Source organism: Dromaius novaehollandiae, chromosome 7 (assembly GCF_036370855.1).
Source record: "Dromaius novaehollandiae isolate bDroNov1 chromosome 7, bDroNov1.hap1, whole genome shotgun sequence".
Taxonomy (NCBI): Eukaryota; Metazoa; Chordata; class Aves; order Casuariiformes; family Dromaiidae; genus Dromaius; species Dromaius novaehollandiae.
The window spans coordinates 12,085,591-12,111,490 of NC_088104.1; the positions used below are offsets into that span (position 1 = coordinate 12,085,591).

Below are 25,900 nucleotides of genomic sequence, written 5' to 3' on the forward strand. Positions count from 1 at the left end.
CAATGGAGTTTAGATTATAACTAGACATGTGCAGGTGCTTTTCAATTTTTCTACTCATTCTACTTTTCCGATACAGCTGGAAAGACATCATGACAATGACTGTTTCCGTGACAGGAAGGTCTAATCAAAGTGCTTGACTCCTTTCCCTTTCCAAAAGTAACTTCTGATTAAAAAAAAAAAAAAATCAAACTCTATGTTCTGAAATCCTTCTCTAGCCTACAGTAACAACTTCTGCTCTACTGCTGCAGGCCTGTCTCTATAGTCCTACAGCTGAAAGGAATAATAGGGCTGTCAGTCAGTTCTGGTCATGCAAATATCATAGAATCACCATTAGATAATGTCTCATTGCAGACTGAGAGAGTTTTTGGACATACTCTTTCTTTCTGGCCGACTTCCTTTTTTCTTCATTGACTTCATGGTTTGCATCACGCAGCTTTACTTCCCGGTCCGAAAGACTTGCTGGAATAATATCTAGCTCTAGGTCCTTGTTATCCTAGAAACAGCAATGGTGCAGATTTTAAATTCAATTAATCCTACTGGTGTGTAAAAGACAGCACGCTCATAAGGTTAAATGGATAAGAAGGAACAAAAGTAGGATAAAGCTACCAATAGCAGAAAGAAGGAAATTAAAAGACATTTAGAAGAAATAAAGAGAGAAAGGGAGAGATTACCCTTCACTTACTCTTACACTGGACAGAATCTTAAAAAATACTATGAATTTGAAGAGCCTCCATTTTTACTTCTATCCAGGAACAGGCATAGACAAAGGTCTAAATTTTGCCTTACCCCTTCACATTTAAATTACTTGCTTTGTATCTGACTTCAAAAATAGTCTGGTAAAGTAGGGCAATACTCAATAAGAGCCCACAGGCAATCCCTGCTTCCAATAGCCTTCTGTCATGGAAATACCTTTCCAGAAAGCTATTAGTAGTGTTGTTTAAAACACAGACCCTACAAGGAACAGTATTTTTAAGGTATTTTGAAGGTGTAAGTGAGGAAATTTATTCATCCTTCTTTGATACTTAATTTTGAAGGATGGTCGATTGAAAGCCTCTGACATTCTCCCTAAGACTGCAGCCAGGGAATAGCAGGAGGATCATATTTTTGTTTCTCTTGTATTGCTCTGTTTCACCTAAAAGAGCACAGACATGAGATTGGGGATCATTTTTTCTTTCGGTTAAAGGATCAGAAAGTGGAACCTTGCAATCAAATCCTGGTTTTGACTGAAGATGATGGTGTGAGAAGAGGATTTATGGCTTATGCTAAAATTAACATATACTTTTATTCAAATAATGTGCTTCTCACTCCTTCTCAGTACTGTATGGTCTTCCTGAAAATGGTGCAAACATTTATTTAGAAAGTCTGATCTTCATCTGTCTCCTTCTTATCTCACTGATCTGTCACAATTAATAAGCCTTTTCTCTCCAGAAAGAACAATTCTGAGGTTAGCTGGATTTTAAGTGTTTCTAATAGACACATGATAACCTGCAGCATTCATTCTATAGCCTTCATTTCCTTCTGTGACTTTCAACTTTGGTAAAAAAGCCAGCAGGACATGGACTTACAGTACCTCTGTATTGATTCCAAGGGCTTTTTCCAGGGAGTAGCGGTATTTCCCCATCCTGAGAGAGAAGTCACGGTAGCGTTTGTCAACAGTGGTGACCCACTTCCTAATTTCAGTGGCGTGTATATGTCCTTTTTCTACAAAGCTGTCAGCCAGCTGGATGAGGAGCTTCACTTTCTCTTTTGTTTGCTGCCCAAAATACAGTTTTGTCACATTATTATTTCCTTTGCATTTAATTGACACAGCAGTCAGAAGCAGCTCACAATTTTATGTATGTCATTAAACAGAGTGGGTATTTCATCAGCATCAGGTGCTTTAAACTTTCCCCAACACAACATGAAGGAATGACATTTTTATAAGGACACACATGAAGCTGTAGGAGATACAAAAAGCTAAGAGTTTTGAAATTACACACACAAAAACTTAAGGAAAACATACTGGAAATTAGATGCATCTTCTTCCCATAAGCAAAAACTTCTTTTGTGTGTGCCCTGGACTAGCAGACAAGATTTAAAAATCACACATCATGAAATGTACTCAGTTACTCTGAATCTGTATCTTGGTGGTTCTGCTGACCAGTGTAGGCAGGTCATTAACACACCAGATATCAGCCAACGAAATGGGTTTGAGTCACTGATCTTTGCTTTAGAAATACATAGAATTTAAATCCAAATTCCTGGTTGATTATAAAATTCCCAGTCAGCTCCAGCTGGAGAATTGCAAATGGAAAGAGGCCTGAACTATAAAATGTACACCAAGCCCCCAAACCTTCCAGAGGTCTTTTCTATTCTTTTTGGGCACTGATTGCCCCTTAGTCACCATGGTATTCAATGCTTAGGAATGTGCAAATCTGGCAGAAAGGGGACAGTTAAAAATTTTAAAGACAGATTTTAGTTTAGATTACAAATCGATCCCAGAAATTGAAAGTGCCTGGATCCTATGTCTGAGCCAACTCAAAAATGCTTATAAAAACAGAGTTATCAGCTATAGAAATTTAACTCTCAAAAAGCAGAAGAATCAGTTGTATCCCCATAAATGCTTGAGATCTGCTCTTCAGAGACAGGGAAAACTTTCACTCTGCCTGAAGCGAGACATACTGTCAGGTATATGACATCATCAGCAATCTGGTCACAAATGGACAAATGCATGTCAGACCAGAAAGCATCTAGCAGGTTTCAAACACAAAATGAAATTCCAGAAATGTCACCAGGAAAATAAATGAACAGTAGAATCAGAGGCCACCTTAGCAAATTAACTGAGTATTTAAGCAATGCTAGGTATGGAGGAGTAAAATCTGACTTCGTGTCATATTTAAAGGGTGTTTCGTTCCCCAAATCTACTGATGTTTTTGCTTTCCAAACATTTGGTTTGGCCAGAGAGCTATTGGGATCAGGAAGGTTTTCAGTTACAGCTTATTTTGAGAATAGCATCCATCTGGGAGTGACATACATTTACGAGATTGCATGTGGCACTGGAAATCTCCTAGGTCAGCTGTAGGAAACTGATTTACTAGTGCTGGGGGAGCAGGACTAGATGTGTCAGTGGAAGGAACAGCTGGTAATGGTCAATAAGGAATAAGGTGTAAAATCCAATCCTGGGCTAAGTCACAAGTTGAAATAGCTTGGAAACTTCAGAATGAATCAGGATTATTCTGATCGAAGTTAAGTGATAAACTGGTACAAGATTGGAAGTGGACTGATTATGAATGGTTAGAGTCCAGAAGTATTGTTAAAAGTAATGCTGCATGGATCCTGTCTGATTAAATTCATTTCTATCCACTGCTGTTTATCCCCCATTTCACAAACATTCAAAATCAGGAGAAAAGGGGATGAGAAAGAACACAAACTCTGTGAAATCAAACCCATGCAAACATGGACAGCCTAATGAGGAATTTAAGTATTACAGAAGATCAATTTCAGGACAGAGTGAGATGAAGCTATGTAATACCAAAGCTGTGTCCTGCTTCAGTCTGACTTTGCAATTTAGATCTTTATCAGTGAATGTTAATACTCCTGTGGATTCACTGTCTCTCAATTACCTATATGGTTTGAATTAATTTGTCTGAAGCAGATCCAATCACTATTACTCTGCAAAACCCCAGATTTCTCAGAATTGCTCCACATAAATTAATAATAGATTCTTGGTAATGCAGCTTTGTATTAAAAAATGCTCACCCCAGAGTTTACAAAGTATTAAAGTATTTCACTGGGATCAGTGGAACATTTATAATGAGATGAATGATCATCCATGATCAGTCCAGCTGGAATTAATAAAAACAAATTGTGATTGTAATGACAGAAGAAACAGAGAGTGAATCCAAGATGACCTTGGATATGTTCAGAGGCTATGGATTAATTAGTCTATATTATTCTGCATCATTCTCCTTGTATGATTGCTTGAGGATGGAGGACGGGTATGTCTCAGCTAGGCAGGAGGTTGATGTGAACACTACATGCCAATGAACTTTTCCTTCCTTCTGATCAGAGCAAAAATGCTTCATAACCAAAACAGACCAGCAGAGAGAAAACCTCCTTTTTGTGCTCACATCTTGCTAAAAAGTAAATGTCACAATTCTCAAAAGAAATTTTGCTTCTGGGCTAGGAATGCCAGGAAGAAAATACAAAATCAAGAGAATATTATTGCAGAGATCTAAGGCATTGAAAGGACCATAAATATAGGCTAAGGCAGATGCCATAATTAGATTCATGTCACTGTTTACCTTGGCAGGTACTCTGAATTCCCCATATTCCTTCAGGAGTTCCTGAGTTTCTTCTGCTGATTCCCCTGTGGAGTTGTGAGTAGAGAGGTAATATTCGCCTGTTTCTTGGATCCAGTCTAAGGCCTGTGAATGTCAAAAACAACCAAAGGAAAAACAAAACAAACAGTCTTTGTATTTCAAGGACTAATCCTGTAACAAAAGTCTGCCAAATGAAGGATATCAGGTCCATTGGGACTTAATACTGTGTGCAGTAAAACACTTTCTAGGAACACATAAAAAGAATGTATTAATTAAAGCAGATGGGAGAGGGTACCCAAGGTACTGTATGTTTCCTAGGAGAAAAAGGAGAGTAGGGAATTCTACCGATATACAGACAACTCTGCACATGGAGAAAACAGTTTTCTCATTCAGCAATAGCTGAGTAAAACAAGTTTGCTCTTGCATTTATTTTCAAAAAGATGAATAAAATTGGAAATGAATCTGTCCTGGCAAAAATACTGGGTTTTGGCTCTTGGGCTTTGTTTTCTTAGACTGCTTTAAAAAAACACATTTTCCATGCTGCCAAAAGTTACAGTCTTTAAATACAACCCGGGGTTGCAACACGAACTCCACACAGAGGCATCATACAGATACAAGGAGTATTTACACACTGTCAAGACAGACGGACAAAGTGGGTTTTTTACACTACCTGTTTGGCACTGCGTTCAAAGACAACATACTGTTGGCACTGATCTAACCTCCGCTTCTTCAGGGTCCAGAAGTGAAGGACCCGGTTCTCTCTCTGCAGCAACTCACTCAGAATGGCTATAGAGCAAAGGAAAATGACTGCATGATTAGTGATTCTGTGAATGCATGCAAAAATAAGCCATAAAAAGCTGAATTTACTCACTCTGACTGGATCAAACTCCCAAGGGCAAGGCCCCTGAGACAGTACTTCTTAAAAACAAGTATTGGATCAAAAAGGCTGTTTTAAAAGAAAATGCAGTTTCAGGGTTATCTGGTAAAGGAAGAGATGCTAGAACAGAGTTTGGGACGTACCCCAGTAAATACATTGGTGTAGGTTACTGCCAGCCCTTCCACTCTCTCCTGTTGCTTACTTAGGAGTCTGGTCCTGGCTAATCTAGGAGGAGAAGAGTTGGGACCTACGAGGAGAAGAGACTGGAGTCTCCAGCCTGCTATACCTGGTAAGGGCTCTTGTACAGCTGAGTGCTGCCCAGGAAGCCTCCATGTGCTCCCTGTACGGTAACTGCTGGGCCACCACGTTGGGTTGGGGCTTGAGTATCAATCCCCTAACCTCTTCCCTGTGCAGGGGATGCAGTGGACACTGAGGATCAGAACAGGCATGTAAGGGAGCTGCTACTCCTTGGGCTCTAGAAAATACGTTCTCCTTCAAAACCCAACAGTGCTCAACCAGACCATATCAACTTCATAAAAGGGCCTGATTTAGCTCTAAAAAAGATACTCTGGGTTTAACTTGAAGATACACACAGGAAGACTGCAAGAGACTGACATTATATCAGTGACAAACATTTTTAAATATGGGTTTTCTAATCGAAGTGCACTAAGTCGTGTGTAACTGGCAGCACTGTGGCTCATCCCAGGTATTGCTGCGTGTGGAGCTCAGGATCAGAGAGTTGGTAACTACCTCCGCAGATAACGCTTCCTTATCCTTAAAGTGGAACATCCACTAGAGGGGGCTTAGACAAACACAGTCCAAGCAGCAGCCACACTGATTATACTAAACAGCTGGGTCCAGCTTCTCAACCAGTTACACTGAGTTATGATCATTGACAGCGCACTATAAATAATCCCTCTTACCCTGAGCCCTTCTTTTAAATTTACTGATATTCACTGCTTATGTACCAACTCTGCTGGCAGCAAACAGATTTGGATACGTCCCTCCCAATTTGCAAGTCTGACATTTATTATTGTCAAAAAAATTTATAACTCTTAAGTTGATGACAAAATTCAGAAGCCTGCATGGTGTTTCTGCTGAGGACATCAAGATTCTTTTCTGACTAGAAAGATTAACTGGAAGCTTGTGATGGGCTTCCTCGATCAGGTCTCTGTGTAAACAGTTTATGCCAAGTAAAACTGCTTTTTTTCCATATTAATGACTTTGCTTTGGAAGCACAGTAAGTGTTCTGCAAAATAGTGCTTTTATTCTGAACTAAAGTGTCCATTTCAAAGGTGTTGCAAGTATCTTTATCTTCAATAGTTTTTCCAGTTATTTTCTGTGGGGAGACAAACCCATGACAGTGGGAGGGCGGGGGGAGCAAAGATCAGATTAACACTGAGGAACTGGTATCAACAGAAAGTAAGAAAAATAATCTTTTTGTTACAGTATTTTCATCCTCTGTGTACAACCAACCAAGGTTCCATCCCTCCTACATATATAATGGTTGCATTGCTATTAACCTGAATCTTTCTGCAGCTTTATAAGTAAGCCAATAATAAGAAAAAAATGGTTTAGTTCTGCAGATTTGCTTTGCTCATTTTTATCAGCACCTTGCAGCATTGCTACGCACAGATTAACAACTGTTCGATTAAGCAGATGAGTGGAAGCATTTCAAACATCTCAGTGTATCATTGTGTTACATGCCAGGGTTATTCCAGGGACAAAAACTAGCAGATCGATGCCAGGGACAAGCAAGTTTGGGGTACTTTTTCTCCTGTGCTCAGCAGCAACAGGATGCATCCTGACCTTGTGTTTGATATGTGCCTATTTATTTATGCATTCTGTGGTATTAGGGCAAAATTATGTTTGACCATCTCAGTTGACCACCTGCATATTGGGGGATGGCACAGTGCAGCTGCACTTGCACAGCCTCACCTGACAAGGGAGGCTACAGAAGGCCCATGTTAGAAGGCTCCTTCCTATCTTTCCCCCGTCACTCACAATAGCAAGAGTTTTGAATAAGGACTAAAGCTTAGAAGAAGAGGGATCACCTTCTGAGAGGCCTCACTACCACTGCTAAAGGTGTCATTTCAGTGACAGCAGGCAGTAAAATCCTAGATGCCTTTTCAGTATGTCCACAAACTTCAGGACAAAAATACAGCAGAGGGGGAAGCAAACAAAACACCTTCAATGCTGTCATTGCATCAGCGCACCAACCTTTCACTTGCTGCTCAGGCCCCCTTGTATGGCTTGCTACTCCAGGCATGCTGACATTGTTCCTGTGGATGTACTTGAGGAACACCTCAGCGTTCCTACGCGCCAGCGTGCAGGCCTAAGGAAAACAGCCCCAACCAAGAAGAGTTAGTAAAGATGAGGAAAGAAAGCGAAGGTGACCTGAGGGAGCTCTCTGCTTGTTCTGCAGGGAGAGTTTGCTTTCATAGGGGAACTCACAAGCTAAGAGTCAACAAACCACACTTCAGCTAATAAACTAATAAACGCATTAAAATACATGAGTTATTTTGAACATAGTGGGTGATTTCATATCTTAAGGCAAATTAATGACAATAATAAAACAACTGTGTGTAAAGAGCTAGTACATCACATAGATTTTCAACTTTGCCAAAGCTAACTCATCTCTCTTGAAATGCACTCATTGCTTCCAAAAATGTACAGTCAATAGGTGTCATTTCTTAAGGCTTGCCTGCCAGAGTAGTTTTAGGTTGTATATCATTTTTAGTGGAAGGTGGGAGGCTGGCTGCCAGTTGACTTGTCAGCCTGTCAGCTCTGCAGTTCTTACAAAGCAGAACCTGGAAGGTGGGAGGAAAGCTCAGACTCCATCCTGGTGCTGCCCTGCAGAGACACAGTTGCTTCAGTTGTCTCTAGTTCATTAGTTACTGGCTTGGAGGAAAGAATTTGAAATGTTGTGTGTGTTGTATAAGCCAGCACAAAAATGCCATATAGTATCTGTCATTAATAATGCTCATCATAAGCAATTTTGAGAATAAATACTTAGAACATACACAACTAACAGCCTCCAAGTGCAATGCAAATACTACATAATTAGTCCTGATGACCTCTCTCTGAGATATGCATTGGTAATAACACTTATCCACACCTATAACAACAGTGGGAAACTGGTCTAGGGCTTATATAGCCAGCCAGTAGCTGAACTGGAATTATACCTCAGAGCCTTCTCTCAAACTCACCAATGCTGCTCTAAATTGACTACTTAATGCTTTCGGGACTAATGCTTTCCTGATTTATTAGAGAAGTGAAATGAGACCTTGAGAAAAGCTTCCTTCTGCTCCAGATGTTTGCTGATCAGAGGGATGACATGGTCTATCTCAGCTGCTGGTCCAAGTTTATCTCGACCTCCACACCAGTCTTCATCCCGTCTGTATTCTTGCTCCAAGCTCTCCAATACGCTGCACACCTGAAGCATGCCCAGAGCACAGTAGTTCAGTTATCCAGAATCATAATCAGGAAGATGACATTCAGTAAAAGTCTAACAACCAAAAACATTTCAAACCTAAGCATTTGGGACAATGGGCCATGGAATCCATCCTGTCATGGCACGGAGGATAACTGAGTATAAACAGGCCTTGGACTGAGAGATTTCTACTGTTTGAGATTCATTTCATCTGGTTTAAGGGTGCTAAATCGTTCTTCCCTTCCAATGGATAATGAGGAAGAAGCTCAAAAGGTTGTACCAGGGCAGGGGTCAGTCTGGCCCCAGCGGATCATTCAGGCAACAATCCCTATTCCGGAAGGGGGCTTTAGATGTGTTTAAATCCCACTGAAGTCAAGGGACTTAGCACATACTTATACAAAAACACATGCTTAAATACTTTCCTGAAACAAGGTCTGAAGCTGGAACTAATTTGCTTCAGCTGCATGTTAGTTGCTCCCTACACAGCCTTTGTAAAGGCTGATGGAAACCAACAGACATTAAATCAGCACAGCAACCTAGGTGGATGCAGGTGTTTCCCTGTACAGGGCTTACACAAATTTCTTTTATCTTGGTAGAATAATGGGAATGAGGTAAATAAACCAATACAGCCCAAAAACCGTGTGTGCAGCAGCCCTAGTCACGGCCAAGTCTTTTGTATTGCAGATCCTGAGGGTGACTCTCAGTGTCCTGCACAGACACTGAAGAAACCTGCGAAATGTTTTCTAAAATGTTTGGAACTTTCCTATTCTCTACCAGAGGGCTATTCCTACAGCCTCCACTGCTGAGATCACTCAACATCCAGTGACTTATTGCTGGAGGTCCAGCTAACTACATTCGCCCTTTTCTTACTCATTCCTTTAGCTGAATACAGTTATATTCAGAGGACACCACACGCTTAAGAGCATAGGCCTGGAAGAGACACTAGGATCACATGGTCTCTCCCTGCTATCACAGGCTGTCTGCTGTATAACTCCATTCATGAATACCTCAAGCTCCATTTAAAAACTGGTGAGGTGAGTTTATCAGCTAATCCTATTGCCAAGCTCTTCCAATATCTTCACCTTGGACAATCTGAAATCAGCTTCTTGCTTGGATATAAACTCGCATTCACCCTCAAACACGTACTGAAGAGCAAGTGCCCTGGTGTTATTTAGCACAAAAAAAAAAAAGCATTTCCATTTTACTTGTTGTTTTTTGAGAACTTTGATACACTTCTGGGCTTTGGAGACATCAAAGATTAATGAAAGCAGATGGACGGCATGAGGTCCACAACTTTCCGAACAGGACTTCCCTTGCACATGTGAATATCATCAGTATTTTTTAACATGATGAGAGAAATAAATATAAAACAGGCTTTCAGTGTAGTCAGAGAGAAACTGAACTATATGAAAGCCATGGCTCCACCAATGTACAAAAGAACATAAGGCTTTTGGGGAAGACAGGCATGAAAAAGTTTGGTTGGTTGTGACAGTCTCTCTGGCCACCCTGAAAGGCTATTCTTCCTAGATACTCAGAGAAGTCAAGATCCAGCAAATCCCCTGTCATCCAGTCAGGGAACAGACCATTAAGGGCCGTGGATCGGTCATGCAGCCCAAGAGAGGGAGACAGGCTACTTGCAGCAGATAGTTTATGAGCATTCAAAGACTGAATGATCTTTGCCCCAAATATCTGCTGAATAGACACAACTAACAAATGAACTGGTGGGCACTGCAGTATGCTTGTCTGTGACTTGGAAACAGGAAGAGCAACTGAATTGATAAATTACAGGCTACACATATTTTGGCCAGCATATTTGACTGTCCAAAGCATTAATGAATCGCCTAATGGTTTTCATTTCTCACAGTCCTCTAGCAGCAGTAATTCTTTTCAATCCTGAGTGCATCAGGGATTGTAAATCTGCTTGAAACTCTTCACAGTGAAGGACATTCATTACAAAGAATGAATTCATCTTAAACATTCTTAAAAATGCATTAAACAAACGACACCAAAAAGTAGCCCAAGGATCATCTGCACCCTGGATATTAAGGAAAAATAATCTCTGTCCATAATGACATATTTCACTGTGCTAAAACCTACCAATACGGTCAGAGTAGAAATCCCACAGCCCTCAGCACTGTGTATCACTGCATGCATTCACAGTGGTGTTGGCCAACTGGGGGTCACCTAAGGGCTCACACTGGTCCTATTCAGGTGCTAGGAAGGTTGGTTTGTGCCTAATGTGGGGATGGCGACACGCAAACACATATCAGGAGACAGAGGGCAGTTTATAAAGTAGAGCAGGGCTGACTTTGAAGCCACACTCTTCCTACCTTTGGGATCACTCAGGAAAAGGGAGACAAACCAGTACTGCTCCTTCCTGGGGAATCTAGCTCCCTGCTGAACCTGGGACCCCCCCACAGCCTGAGCAGATATTTGCAACAGCTCAACACGCTGCAAGACTGGAGAGATCGCACTGGTGATCTTGGCCAGAGGCAGGACCTTCCCAGTGTGTGCCGGGAGCTAAACCCCCTGCTGTAGCATTACGCTATGACATGGACACAGTACGGTTCAGCTCACCTGCTCAGAAGTTTTATAGAACGCCACAGAGGCATTGACCAGTTTGAGCCTGTCCTCCATCTTCAGCATCAACTGCTGCCAGTGCAAGGCCACCTTTTCAGCGCACTCTCTGATGGCATCGGCATCATAGTGCCCAGCCTGTAGCAGCACTTCGGCTTTCTGCTGGACCTGCAGGGCACTCTGGTGTGTCTTCTGTAAGGAAGTGGCATGAAAGAGGGACTGTGTATGAGGGGTGGAAAGAGAGGTTGTATAGATGTGCCAGACATATGGTAGAAAGGTGAAGCGAGGTGTGAGCATGAAGATGTGAGAGAGTGAAACATTTTCAGAGTTTTCTCCAGTTAACAGTTGCCTTCTGCAAAGCATGCTGGTTGTAAATATTCACACACATTTGCAACATGTTATTAAAGCTGAGGACCAGCAAGCACTAGCCAATATGGGTTAGCTCTGGTTATCAGCTACTGTCCCTTGGACAACAGTGGGCTGTCCCAATGGATCCCTTTTGACAACCCCAATGCAGACAACTGTTGCGTTGAGCTCACACCCGGCCTGTCCTCAGTGCTGACTGCATCCCACACAACCATGCAGATACAAAAGCAAACACTAAGGGCCTGATCACCCTAATTAGACTCTTGCCAACCAGTCTGCTGGCTTCAGCAGCTTTGCACATGTACCTAATCATCCTGCCTGCAGGATACAACACATCAGCCCCAGAAAACACAAAGATGTCTTAGAGGAATCATTGTCAAACTAAAGAAATTAGAGATATTCACAACAGCTTTCATCAGAAGATATTGACAATACAGTTTGGGCCACGTAGCAGAAGAAACTTCCTTTTTCTTTTTCTCTCTCAACAGAGTGAAACATCAACCACAAGATAGGTTTCAGAAGATAAATTCAGTCATATTGGAGCTGCACTGTGTTGCCTGCAAGGGCAGAGCTAGGCAAGTCGAACCTTTTTTCTTCTCCTCCACCCTCCCCTAAATAACTCACTAGCCACCTTATAGGTGGGGCTGAATGATCTGCCCCATTCCCCAGCCTATTTCATCAGCTCTCAGAATAACCAAACAGTGACTACACATTCCTCTGTAGGCTGCCTAGAGGAGAGTAGCCCCTGGCCCTTCCCGGACCCCTGAGTGGCTGTGTTCAGGCATGGTTTAGTCCAATATTTGATTTTAATCTTCCAAACAGAAGCCCTAAAATCTCCCAAAGACTCCTCTGTTCTGTGTCCCATTTGTAACTGCTGCTGACAAATTCTCATGTGATACTTTCATGATCTAATCCTTGAACCTGGAAAAAAGCTTGAAATCATCTGGTAATACACTAATGAATAATGTAATGTAGAGAAAGCTATGAGCAAAAAAGGATTAATACTTGGCAGAAACATTTAGAAAGATGTTCAAGAACAACTGGTTAAATTTAATATCCAGCTGCTTTACTGATGTTAGAATCATAATGCTTGTTTTAAATAGACTTTAAAGGATTTTAAATGAAAATGAATTCAACATCTAGAATGCCTTTGGAGGCCTGTCTGCCCTGTGTGCTTTGCTGAGCTCTTCCCCATGTTGAGCTTTAAACACTTTAAATATTTAATCTAGTGTTTTCTTCCTTTGCAAACTTATTTTCCCCTTACACTGGCATAACCCTCTTCTCCCTCTTTGACTTGCATTTACCACCAAGTGCAAGCACTTCTCCAATGACAGCAAGCTGTGATAACACACACAGCGGGTGTCTTGCCCCTGCTGCTGTCTGGTGAAGGCTGCCAAAATGCGGTCAGCATGGTTTGGTGCCAGCCAGCTGATACGGAATTGATAGCAAACTTTTTGCTTTTCCCTTAGGACCTATGACAACAAAGAGCTGCTCCTTCACTGCTGCTAGTGGAACTGGATCAAAATGGGTCATTTGTTGAAATTTAAACTCTATACTTACTAGCAATGCTATAATGTATATTCACTTCTTCAAAGTTTACCAAAAGGTATAAATACACTTCTTTCCCCTAAGCCTGGCATCTTTTCAAATCTCCATCTATGGGAATATTATTTTCATAGTTTAAAGTTGGGTTTAGTTTTAATTCTTTTCAAATATACATAAACCACAGAAAATGATCTACCAGCCTGTTCCTTTGCTTTGTAAAAAGGTAACAATTGGCATAAAAAGCTAGGGAAGGGTATACATGACCAGGAGAAAGCAACATATCCCCTCACACGTAATCAGTGCAAGCCGAAAACAGTCTACTGTGAGTCTATGGTATGTTCATAATGACAAGGATGTAATAAGTACTGAGCCAAATTCTGAGTGTTGTAGTGCCCTACTCAGGGGAGTTCATAGCCATCCACTACCTTCTCATCCAAAGGACAGCGGCCTCAGAGGAGGTGCTGTTCCTTCTGCCATGTCCTGGCCCTGCGAGTGGGAGGCAAATGAGTTGACTCACAATTAGTGTTTGAGGGCCAGGTTAAAGATCTCCTTCTCAACTGCAGGCAGGGGCAAGAGCTCAGTTCAGCACGCAGTTCTTAAAAATGTCCCGTCATCTCTCACCCAAAGCAAAGATATTTGAAAATGTGGGTTTAAATGAACTTCTCCTCTACTGTCAAAAACAGGAGAGTTCAATCAAACAAAGATTGTATGGGAGAGTGCTATTAAAACTCCAGTGACAAATACATTCATAAATGAATGCTCTGAAAATGATCTGCAAATCTGGGACTGGGGAAGAAACTGACTTCGTGAACTTTTCCCATTTTTAGATTGCTTTGTGAATTTTAATCTTATTATTTCTTACCAAAGGAATTATCAGGAGATGCGTGCATGTCATTTTCATGAATGCAAGCGCTGATATCTGACAGCAGAAGAATTAGCTGCTGCTGATAAATAATTTATTTCACAATTAACCTCTGGCTGCATTATGAGTTTAATGATAAATTGCCTTTCTAAAGTTTTTCTTCCTTTACCTCCTTCAACAAACAATGACTGATGCCCAAGAGATAACCCTCTGTGTGCTGTCCACCATGGAAGAAGAAACAAAATTAACCCATTCATGTTACCTCTATGGCCAGCTGAAATTGTTCATGCTCTCGCTGAAGTTGCTCAGCTTCGGAAAGGGAGCTTGCGTTGACAAGGCTCGCGTTCAGCATTGATTCACCATTCCGGATCCAGCCAAGCACCTGTAAAGAAGGATGTGCTTATGGAAAGGTTACTCCCTTACAAAGCTTTATGCAGTCACCTATCAGAAAATGCTTCAGCTTAACTAAAGGAAAGGTAATTTGCTTAGTGTGGTCTCAGGCTGAATGGGCAAAAAGGAAATCCTAGGATAGGATAAGGACTTAATGGCATAAATTGTCAGAGCAGCAAAGATCTTATTGTAGAAGTTATTTCTTGAAGAATTAAACTTCCAAAGTAATTTACATGGATATTCAGATGGTGAAAAGCTTTCATCTTCCAAGTTTTGATTACAAAAATGAATAATACTCTACGCAAACATGCCAAGGCAAAAACACAAGAAGTAATGGGGGGGATTTGAAATTAAACACAAAGATCTGCTGCTTTTTCAAATTTCTGACTGGAATCATGGACCTTGCTTAGTCATGCTGCAACTTCCTTTTGCTCCATTTGCCTGTGTTTCTTTCCCACAAAAATCAGGGCTCGGAGGCGAGGAGAAGACACAGTTGGTCTCACCTGACACAGAGTTTCCACCTGCACTGAGGAGCTCGGAAGAAATCCCATGTCTTGCATTTTATATTGAGTCAAGAGGCTTTAGTTCAGAGACTTTCAGATTCTATTTGAAGACTAATGCATGCTTTAATATCTACAGAATCAGATCCTAACTATACATAATTAAATCTATCGAGCTTTTTTTAATTTATTTTTAATCACAGCAACAATTTGTCCTATTTTAAGGCATGTTTTTGGAAAATTAGCATCCAGAACACACATGCAAGTTCTTAGTTGTGTTAGTTAGAAGCCTATTTTCTACCTGTGTGGGTGTCAAATTATTCCAAGAAAGCAAGTGGCTGAATTCAATTCACAGAAGCACAAGAAATCCTGACCGCCCAATCACTTCCCTAAATTTAGCTCATGATTTACAAAGCTTTGAAATTGACTTTGCTTCAATATTCTGCATAGTAATTTCCCTTTCATGTCATCATTTTCACCAAGTGATCCATTAAATTGTCTGAAAGAAATAGGGATTTTCTGTTGTTTTGTTTCTCAGCCCTACTTCATTTATCACCCTACTTGTAGTCATTCAGTTCCCTGTGGGGTAGGAAAATGAGCTTTCCTTAGAAGAAAGAAAGGGGAACCATCTACACAGGTAGCTGACCCTAATTTGTAGAAAATTGCATTCTGCTCAGTACAACAGTGTAGAAGGTTTCATTTGTCCACTTCTCTCTTTCATCAGCAGGTGCTATTGTACTTGCAACAGAGATTCAAAGGAAAAGAAATGGGATTATCATAGGGCAATCTTTTTGGCTGGGACTTTATATAATCCACCAGAGAAGTAAGCTACATATTACCTACTATACCATAGTGAAAGCTGAAGTTAATTATATCTGGGAAAGACTTGAAGTGACAACATCATAAAGCAACATGCACTTTCACATCTCTGATGTATCAGAGTCTCTAAATTGTCAGAATATCACTGGAAACCTCAATCTTAAAAAGGAACTTGACTAGCGAAATGATAGTAGGCAACAATCTTGAATAAGGAGGAAGAGGGACCATATAACTGAGAGAAGCCAGGTTTCCTCTAGCATTAACGGTACATTTGGATTCCTCTGTACAACTGTCTTGTTGACTCAAACACATCTGTAATTTGCAGGGTAGAGGATTCTAGATCAGGCTCTGATGGATTTCATCTCGTCAGCAATGCTTACACCTATACTGCATGTCTGAAAATCTTTCTTACAACAGTCACAACCCAGATTTAGCCCAATGCAATGCAGAAGTTTGCTAGTAAAAACTGACCCTCAGCTTTTCATGTTGCTATCTGAAATCAGAGGAGTTTACTGCATAGGTGATAAAACATAAAATGGATTTGGATTTATGTTTTCACTTCATGGATCCCATGGCAGTTGTTCACCTTCCCATCCAATCCTTTCGGTTTCACTTCTCATGAAGAAGAGATACTTTAAATGCTGCATCAGGTCAACTATGCTACCTCTCCATTTAGGCATCCCAAGAAACCAAATCCGCCTTTTTCCCCACCAATCAAATTAACCCTGTGGCTTATTCAATGTCACCCAGTTCAGTGAAAGTACATGCTGCTCCAGTGTGGATATTCACACAATTTGCACACATGATGACTATAAGAATTATATTCTACAGGATCATGATTCAGTCAAACACAACTGCTTATGAAAGCTGCAAGCAAGCTTGGAGGATTTTTTAAAGAAAGTGAATTTTCACAGATGATCTTTTCCCATTTTCATCCCTGACCAAGAGAAAGTGGCCAGTGTAGCCTGCAGTCTGCTCTGCATTGATCTGCTATTCCCTAAATACCCCTTAGGCAGGAGACAGTGGGAAGTTCATCTATATACAGCCAGTTCTACTCACCCTCAGATCGGAGGATTCTCATTCATCTTAATGTTAAATGCATGTGGCTTTGCACATGTGCTCTCTAGGCCACAGAAATACAGAGTCAGGGTCTGACTCTGCACACATTTACGGGTAATATATACTTAGACCTGTGAATAAACGTTTGCAAGATCAGACCTGAAGCATATTAAAACAATTCTTCTCAGGTCTCCCAACTTCCTTTCTCTTGATATTTTTATTTATACATACATGCCTATACATACATCTATATATTTATTTATATGTACACACATATAGGTTATTTATGTATATGGATAGATTAGTAAATAATCGCTAATTAGTAAATTTAATTTGTAAATAATTAACATTTAATAATACTATTATGGATAGTATTATCTATATGTAAAAGACAAAAATAGTATGTTAATATATATTTATATATAGAGAGAGACAGAATAAACAAGATAACAACCAATCCCTTGGTCCTAGATGACTATATTTAGGACAAACTACAACCAAACTGATTTGTCTAAATACTTTGAAATAAATGTAATTTTTCTTCTTCAGCAGCCTCTACCAAATAAAGCTATCTTCCATGTTACTGAATTAAGTGGTCAGCTGGAGTAAATAATTCAGTAATGATGATTACAAGAAATTATTCTAACAGTGTAACTTGGGCTATAAGTCAGAGTTCACTTTGTGAATCAATAAGCAGAAGTCACTATGCGTTTGCTATAACAGGACACAGCCTGTTGGAAGCTTATCAACAATATAAAACCTTCAATTGCCCTTCACTCCACTACCTTCTTTTCTTAGTGCAAATGTTTACATCCTTATCAGTTTAATCAGGAAACAATTTCTGAGCCTGACGATACTATAAACCTCATATTCACGTCTCCTAATTCAAGATAATATGGGAGGAACTGTAACATTCCTAGTACTTATAAAAGCTACGGAGGCAAATAATAGTTGGTGGTTTAAAGACAAGGTGGTTGGAGAAGGTGGCAGGAATTTTAGACTAACCTGCTAACCCACATTAGGTTGGGGAAAGGGCAAAATTTAAACTTTTCCTAAAGCAGCAGGTATCAACTACCACAGCCAAGATATAAGGGTGACAGATACAGCAAATCTTTTTGGTTTTTTTCTGAAGCTTCTACAGTAACAATATGTATGTTTAGTGTTAATTGTCTGCACCCATAAAAGATCCTCACTTTTCTCCTTAGTAACTGGAATACTCTTCTGCAGAGATGTTTGTACGCAGAATTTGCATGAGTGTACAGTTACCACATCAGTCAGTAGAGAAGCCACTCAAAGTGATACAGTAATCTTCTAAAAGGTAACTTAGAACTTGAGAAGTGGAGATTAACCTTGCAATTACATTACTAACACTGCATATTGCATTCTAACTGGTTTGGTTTCCTTTGGCAATCTTTCCAGACACCTTCTGCAGATACAGAAGCAATTCAGACCTTACATGTTCAAACTCCAGCTGCAGATCTAGAAAACAAAGTGAGGCCCAGTCAAGCGCCCTCGACTGCTGCCTGCTTTATCTCCTCTGTCCTAACAGGGCATCTTAGCAGGTCTTAGACTGCAAAGCTGCTGTGGTCGCCTGGTGTTGAGACCAGAACTACAATGGCATTGCCGGAACTGTCCCTTTCCATCCTCACAATGACTCCATCCTCTATACACAGTGCTTGCGTCGGTTAGAAATGAAAATCCCCTTTCACAGAGACAGTGTGCCTATGTCCTGCCTCCTGGCTAGCCAAGGCTGCTGCCATGCTACAGTCCGCTCCTGCCCGGAGCATGTCCAGGCGGCCACAGCAGGGCTCTTTCCAGGTCCAGCGAACCAAACACTAGCACACCACATTTGCTTGAAGAAACTTAAATGACCGCATCCTTTTTCCAAAAGTCCATCACTTAAATATCATGGTCTCATCTTCGATTGCATTACCTTTTTCAAAGGTAACGTGTTCCTGTCAGTTTTTTCTCTTCTTTTTGTCTGTGTGTGGTTTATATAACGTAAGAAGAAAATTTAATTTGCATACCCAAAGTTTCCTCAAGTCTAAGTGCAAAACCCAGTCACTTGCAAAGCCTTTCACTGCATCTCTGGTTTTGAATTAGGACTGTGAAATGATCAGAAGAGACCATTTACACATTTGTATCTGGTTTACAAGACTTCCTCAGAAGTTGACTCTCAGTTACATGGCACTTAATATCTTTTCATTAAAATATATATAGAAGCTGCTAATACAGCACCAAGACACGTCTCTGATTTTTCCCTGTATTAATAAATTCACCATTATCTTCGAATGTGCAGAAAGGCCAAAGGTAAGAGACAGCTTTAAACAGACATCTCATACAAAATTTCAGATTTTGTCACCTTTGTAGAAGCAGCAATTAAAAACTTTCACAGTTAAAAAAAAAAAAAAAAAAAAGTAAAAATAAAACATGAATGACCTCTTGTGCACCCTTTCCACTCTGGTGAAACAAGAGATCTGCATCCTGTAGTGATTCTGTCTGCTGGTTTAGTTTGGTCAGAACTCCTCACTTGATGGTCAGATTGGAACAGATTTTTAAGTTTAAATAGCAAAACAGTGTAAGTCAGTCTCTTACATCTCTGGTCCCTTTGCAAGTTCTCTGAAAGGCTTTTACTACCAAATACACAGCCACTAGCAAGCACACCTTCTGGTAATCTTAGCCATGTTCAGAACTGTTTTGAGGCTTTCAGGATCTTTGTGGTATATGAGACTGGAAAAAAAAATTCAAGCATATTCAGTGCCTCTCAAGTGACTGGTTCCCATCACTCTTTGGACATTTTAATCTAGAAGCAAATCTAATATCAAATAGGAAAAGCAGATAGATAACAGGCACATGAATAAATATGCTTCAGAACAGCCTGGGAAGATAAGTGTAGTGGGGCACTGTGCGGACATCTGGGACTAAATTTGTTGAAGTTCCATGTTTAGGAAAAAGAAATAAAAGCTACAAAGATGCAGCAAGGGGATAGGAAAAGGGAGCCAAACAGCTGCAAGCACAGCATTATAGAATTTGTTTTTTAAACTCATCTCCACAAGTGTATTCTGCTTTTACTTTTATGTAAGTGATCCAAACCCTGTGGTTACTGTTGAGTGGGATCCAAGTGAGGGGAACCATATCTTGGGAAGGATATTTCTTAATAACAAAGAGTTTGTGAATCACTGATCTATACTATTTCCATTCTAAAGCAGTTCACAGAACATCACACTTTGAATTGTTCTGCTTTAATGGCCCCAAACTTCGATTCATTGTCTTGGCATTCAAACCCCTGGCCATATGATTTAAAGCAGAAATCACTCCTAAACAGAACTTAAATAGATAGAGACAGTTAAAAGACTCTGGATTTCCATGAGCCATTATATCAAAATGCAAACACATGTACACTTTCCTGACTTGACCAATTTTATTGTGTCAGCAGAACTTAACCACAGCTACAGTAGGTGTCTTGTGGCAACCAAATCTCAACTGATTCACAAGAGTGAGTGCAATTTAGTAATGAGATCATCCATCATCTCAAAAGCACTGAAATGAAAGTGAAGGAAATCTGGACCAGACTGCGAATGAACTACAAGCCAAAATCAATATATCTTCCAAATTCATTGAATGGTTGCAAGTATGACTCATCTGCAGGAAACCAAATAGATAGGGCACAGATATATTTTAACTTGGCTCTTTCCAAAGGAAACTGTAGTTGCAGTAATTTATAGGTTAATAAGCAATGGAGTTCTAAGTATTCAGCTGAACAAATAAAATGACTCTTTGCTATTGGTTTGCTGAAAGGTCACACAGTGATGAAGGCTCTGACGGTCCCAAGCTAAGTTAAGGAAACGCTAATTCAAAGCAGCTGTTTGTTCTCCTCTCACAGCAAGTATTAGATAGTTCAGTTCTAAACCCATTTCCTTTGGATAGATTTTGGGTTGTAGAGCAGTTAAGGCCCAACAAATACTTGATAGTGAGGCGAGTAACGTCAGACGCCTGCAGAGAGCGCTGCACTGTCCCGGTTCGGCCCTGGGAACAGCCCCAGAGCTGACTGGCTCTCCATCACCCTGGTCAAGGGGGTTAGTGGCATTTGGCCAGCTAGAAATAATGTTAAAATGCTAAAAATAAAATAAATGCTACAATAAAATAAAAATGCAAAAATAAAATAAAATGCTAAAAATGTATTTTTAGCATTTCTGCTACACATATTGCTACTCTCTACTTTCTATCTTACATTAAAACAGCCATACTCTATCATAGATCTGCCACACAAAACACCAGGCTTAACTACTAAGCAGTGTGTGAGGAACTTCGGAAACTTATGGAAAAATGGATACGCTATACATTAATGTGGCGATGATGAATAGGACAGAGAGCCTCTTTTTCAGAAGAATTCCAAAGTGCTCTATAGAGCCCATACAGGGGGCCAGGGGAAGCTTCAACTATTACAAGTGCAAAGCAACTACATTTTCAAAATCAAAGTTCAGTGGAGTTCTGTGCTAGTCTCACTTAGGGTTGCAAAATATTCCTATCTAAGAAGACTTTGAAAGAAAATGTATGCACTGATGTTGGTGCTGCCATCTTCTAGCTTTAGAGCTGTCTGAGAGTGAATAATTTTTGCCAGCAATGATAAACCACTTCAGATAAAGTGTTGCTAAAAAATTCACTTTTGAAAAAGAATAACTGTTGAACACTCACCATGCTGAAAGGCTTCTTTTAGTAAACAAAGCAGCAAATCCTTTTCATGAACATCTTGTAGTGATTGGAAAAATAAACATTTGTACTGGTAAAATGGCAACCTGAACATTTCAGGTGTCTGGAAAAATGTTCCTGATTTTCCTAATGAAACCAATACCATCCCATTAAAATCCAGACATAAGCACTTCACTGAAGTGTGAAGCCACCTCTGGAATAGGAAGCGGGAAGTGTAGCATTATATTGTGAAGCACAGGAAAGCAAAGAAATGTAAGGAATCCAACTACAATATCAGGGGAAAACTAGGGAGGCAGAACATGACTGCCTGAGCTAGAATAAAATCTAGAAGAAAGGTGGTGTAACAATACTAAGATGGTTAAGAAATCCCAGGATAAAGACCACAGACAGAGTTTTTGTCTCACCTAGAAGATGATAAAGATTACCGGAGGTCAACAGAAGCATAGCAATAAATCAGAAGGCTAAACTACTGTAATACTTAGACCTCACAGCTCAGTTATCCTTTGCTTTGGGCCAGTGCTTCACAACAGCTGCAGTCTGGACCCCAAATCATTATATTCCCAGAACACATGGAGTCTGGGGCATCCTCCAGCTGAGGAACTCTGGGGTCAGTTCTGCACAGATCTCCCACAGCTATTCATGGAGCCATACATATGCACATGACAGGGAATAAAGCCCTTGGCTGTCTGTAAAGGTACAACGTTATTTGCTGTAGCCTGTCAACAAATCAAGTACTGTCATGCCAAAGGGATTAAGACTGTCTGCCTGGGCGGGCGACTTGGCAGCAGCTGGTTTAGCAGTTTGCATGTACTGTAATGGTTGAAAACCTGTTTGAAACTCTGCAGCACAATAAAAAACTCTCACCTGCTTGACTTCAGCCTGTAGGTGCCGGAGTTGTAGGCACTGCTCTAACCTCTTGTGAGTTTGATCAGCATTAAGCTCCAGCTCATGCTGTTTCTCATGAAGAAATTCCAGCAGCTCTTGAACCTGTGTCGCTAGATCAATGTCTTTTTCACAGATCAGCTCAATGCCTACAACAGAACAATATGCAGAGAGATTATCACACTTTTTTCCAAATCTAGATGCTGCATGAGCGTAAGCCTCAAAAATGTTGCCATCTGACACACTGATTTAAAACTCTCTGAGTAGATCTTTCTCACTAAACTCTCTCACATGTAATGTTTGTCTTGTCCAGTTTTCTATTCTGTATCACTATGTTTTTCAACAAAGCAGTGTTTCTCTGGTGATCGCTGCTCATCTTGCCCATCAGCATCTGGCTAGTAGGATGTGATTTAACTACAACCTTTATCAAAAACATAAGAATACCAAATTAAAAAAAACAAGAAAAATCCCTTTCTTATAGTAATTCATTAATTAATATTGTACAAATGCATGTTGAAAAGAAGAAAAGCAAAAAAAAATGTAGAAGAGGAAAAAAGAAGAGGAAGAAAATAGATATGTAGAAATAGGAAATAGACAAAAAAAGATAAGTAAAACAAAAGAAGTAAACTCTAGTTGTCAGATCTACAACAGTAGATGACATGGGTGCACGGGATTCAGTAGAGCAAAATTCCTTTCCGTCCAGTTACTTTAGGGGATCATTAACACTAATTTAGCTTAAACCAACCTACAGTTCATTCAAAATTATTCCATAGACTAAACTGACTTCCATCCAATCCTGATATACTAGAGAGAAAAGGTGGCTTGGTACTATGTTCCCCATCCCCTGCATCCTGCATGAACTGGATAAACACCTGAGCAACCTGGTCTGATCTCAAAGATGACTCTGCTTTGACCAGGAGGTTGGAAGAGAGACCTCCCGAGATCCCTTCCAACCTAAACTTTCCTATGATCCCATGATCCTCATGTGTAGTGGTCACATGAAACACAATGCAGAGCTTCACATAATCCTAATGTATTGCAGTGGTATGATAGCATTGCCAGGTACCACTGTAATTGCAAAAGGTTGGCCTGGGGTTGTTATGATGTCACTTCATGTTACTGTAATCCATGTGATTATAAAATAATAAGGGCATGATTTTTCTCTCACTGAGGTCTCCTGGAATTTCGCCATTGGCCTCAATACAGGGAGGATCAGGAACCTAATATAAAAATAATCAGATTGCAGTAATGCTGAGAAAACACTACACTTTTCTCCAAAGCCATTTGATTTCATAAAATAAAAGGACATTTAAAAGAAATGAGTTAATGAGAAGCTGCTGTACAAAAGGCTTGGACTTTATTTTAAAACCCATTTAGAATGATGCCTTTTTTCCCCCCTTTATCCATCTTAGTAACTTGTGACTTTCAGTCTCTTTCACAGTGATATCTGCAGAGGGCATTAAACAAAGCAGACATTACCTTATGATCAACCCTATCCTCTTTTCCCTGGTTTCCAGTTTTATCAGAATAAGCACATGGGAATTCAAGTGATTGGCTTATTCCCTTTCCCAGCCAAAACAAAACAGTTTTTTCATTATCAAATAAGGTGGAATGGCCCCTGGCTTCCCATTTAAGATCTGGAAATTCAATATACATTTCTATTCTTGGGGGTGAAATCCTGTTCAATTGCCAGACACCAGGCATCGTTGATACAATTAGCCTGCATATGGTTCTGTATCCTCAGGACATGATGGGCTTTTTGTATGCTTGACTTCACCACACCTATTCATATTAAATGCACAGTTTTCCTTCATGCACACTCAGCTGGTATGGTTTTGATTGTGCTAACTCATCAGCAGCAACCAGTGAACTGCCTGGGATGCTATCCAAGGGCAGCCTGCACTCCCCATGATGAATGATTTGCCCTTTCTTGCTTGTCACATGTCATACGGATTTATACTGCAAAGCCAGCACATGCGGCGAGCGTGCTTATTCGTCTCAAAGGTTGGTTTGCAAAATAGAAAACCTTGTTTTCAGAATAATTTCACACATAAAATCTTTCCATTGTATTTTGATAGAAAAGCACAGCTGATTTGCTGATAAATTGAACTCGGTTGTCATTTTTTTCTAATGTCTCAATAAGTGAAGCAGATATCAAGTGAAGGATAACAAATGGGAATGTTCTTTAAAAAATTACTAAAAAGAGTACCTACCAGCACTGACTGGCGTCTTACCGGACCTACACTGGTTACAGCTGAGCTATTCACAATGCGAGATACTGTTCAGTACTTTATTATTCCTATGTAAGGAAAGGCATTGCTTTTTGGCCTGCACAGAGCTGTTTTGAAGCTGCTTTGAACCTGTTCTTAGGCTGAACTATTAGAAACCTGTGACAGAAAAGTTCAGTGTCCTCTTCCTTGCAACATCCGTTTCCTAAGCTATAAATGCCATCACAACCAAAATGAAATAGATTTACATTTCCCTGTTAGGCAATGCCATGCTGGGGAAAAAAGTGAATGATGTTAGTCTGACAGTCAGTACAGTAAAAGGCTTTGAATATTCCATGTATAAATATCCCCAGCATTGTTTTTTCAGTGTATTTCAGGCTTGACTTAGACAAATTGCTCCTAAGACATTAAAAGGTAGCTCTGCAAACCTTGAACAATTCCTCACAGTGGTACTAATTATGACAATGATACTGACAGTGCAAATGGACTTTAATAACCAAATAAATTTGTGCGGTCAATTAATCAGCTATCAGTTTATACCTACTTCTAGTACCTAGAAATAGGATGACTAAGGCATCATTGATAACTGATGAGTTATATGAATGCCTCACCACTGCAGTTTGGGATGTTATATCACTGCTGAATTTTAATCCTAAACTCTTCATAGGAAGCTGATTTCTCAGAAATGTTTGGGCTGCCACTTTTGGAAACACCTTTTCAATGTATTGAGTTAGGCACCCAAAAACCAGTATCTATTTTTGAGAGTTTTTTCCCACGTATTTAGCTTTAATCAGGGGATCCTTTGATGTCAGTAGTAGAGCTGCAATCAAACTGGAAAAATAGAGGACAGGTTCAATGAAATTATCAGAGCTGGCTCATTAAAAAGTCCAGTCTTCCTGAGAATATTCTTATAAAATTCTCTAAATGCAAAACTGTTTCCTGAAGTATACACAGATTTTAGGGAGATAGACAATTTGAAGGTACCACAAAATTTCAGAAAACACTTGACTTCTGGATCTTATGTATTTCCTACTAAAAGCAAACACTCTTTTGAAGAATAAATATTCTGATGGTGAAAACAGGCTAATCCAAATCAGGCTCCCCCATGTGCGCTGGAGTAGCACAAGGAATCACGCGACAGAACTCTGCTGCTGTATGGTGCTCTGGAAATACTGCATTTACACAGGTGCAGCACATGCACAGACACCCTGAGTATCTGCACTGAGTCTGGTACATCACACGGCCACTGGATCTATTGCACCCACAGGACTGTTTTCACAGGGATTTCCAGACACGCCACAGCCTGGTAAGAAACACTGCTCCAAATCTGCATCAGACAGGCAAAAATCAT

At 40.2% G+C, this 25,900-nt stretch overlaps 1 protein-coding gene across 5 annotated transcripts in view; it reads right to left on the minus strand.

The window, feature by feature from the left end:
• KALRN (kalirin RhoGEF kinase) overlaps positions 1–25,900 on the minus strand; it is a 526,992-nt gene that overhangs the window by 160,487 nt on the left and 340,605 nt on the right. For 3 of the 5 annotated variants that reach the window (XM_064514688.1, XM_064514686.1, XM_064514684.1), the window contains exons 15-23: positions 22,304–22,470; positions 14,224–14,343; positions 11,189–11,407; positions 8,465–8,614; positions 7,399–7,513; positions 4,972–5,087; positions 4,284–4,406; positions 1,571–1,753; positions 375–493 (exon numbers count right to left, since the gene is read on the minus strand). In XM_064514688.1, the coding sequence (XP_064370758.1) occupies positions 375–493; positions 1,571–1,753; positions 4,284–4,406; positions 4,972–5,087; positions 7,399–7,513; positions 8,465–8,614; positions 11,189–11,407; positions 14,224–14,343; positions 22,304–22,470 (1,312 nt within the window). The remainder of the gene's footprint in view (positions 1–374; positions 494–1,570; positions 1,754–4,283; positions 4,407–4,971; positions 5,088–7,398; positions 7,514–8,464; positions 8,615–11,188; positions 11,408–14,223; positions 14,344–22,303; positions 22,471–25,900) is intronic. The other 2 variants (XM_064514687.1, XM_064514683.1) reach the window with 1 other exon arrangement.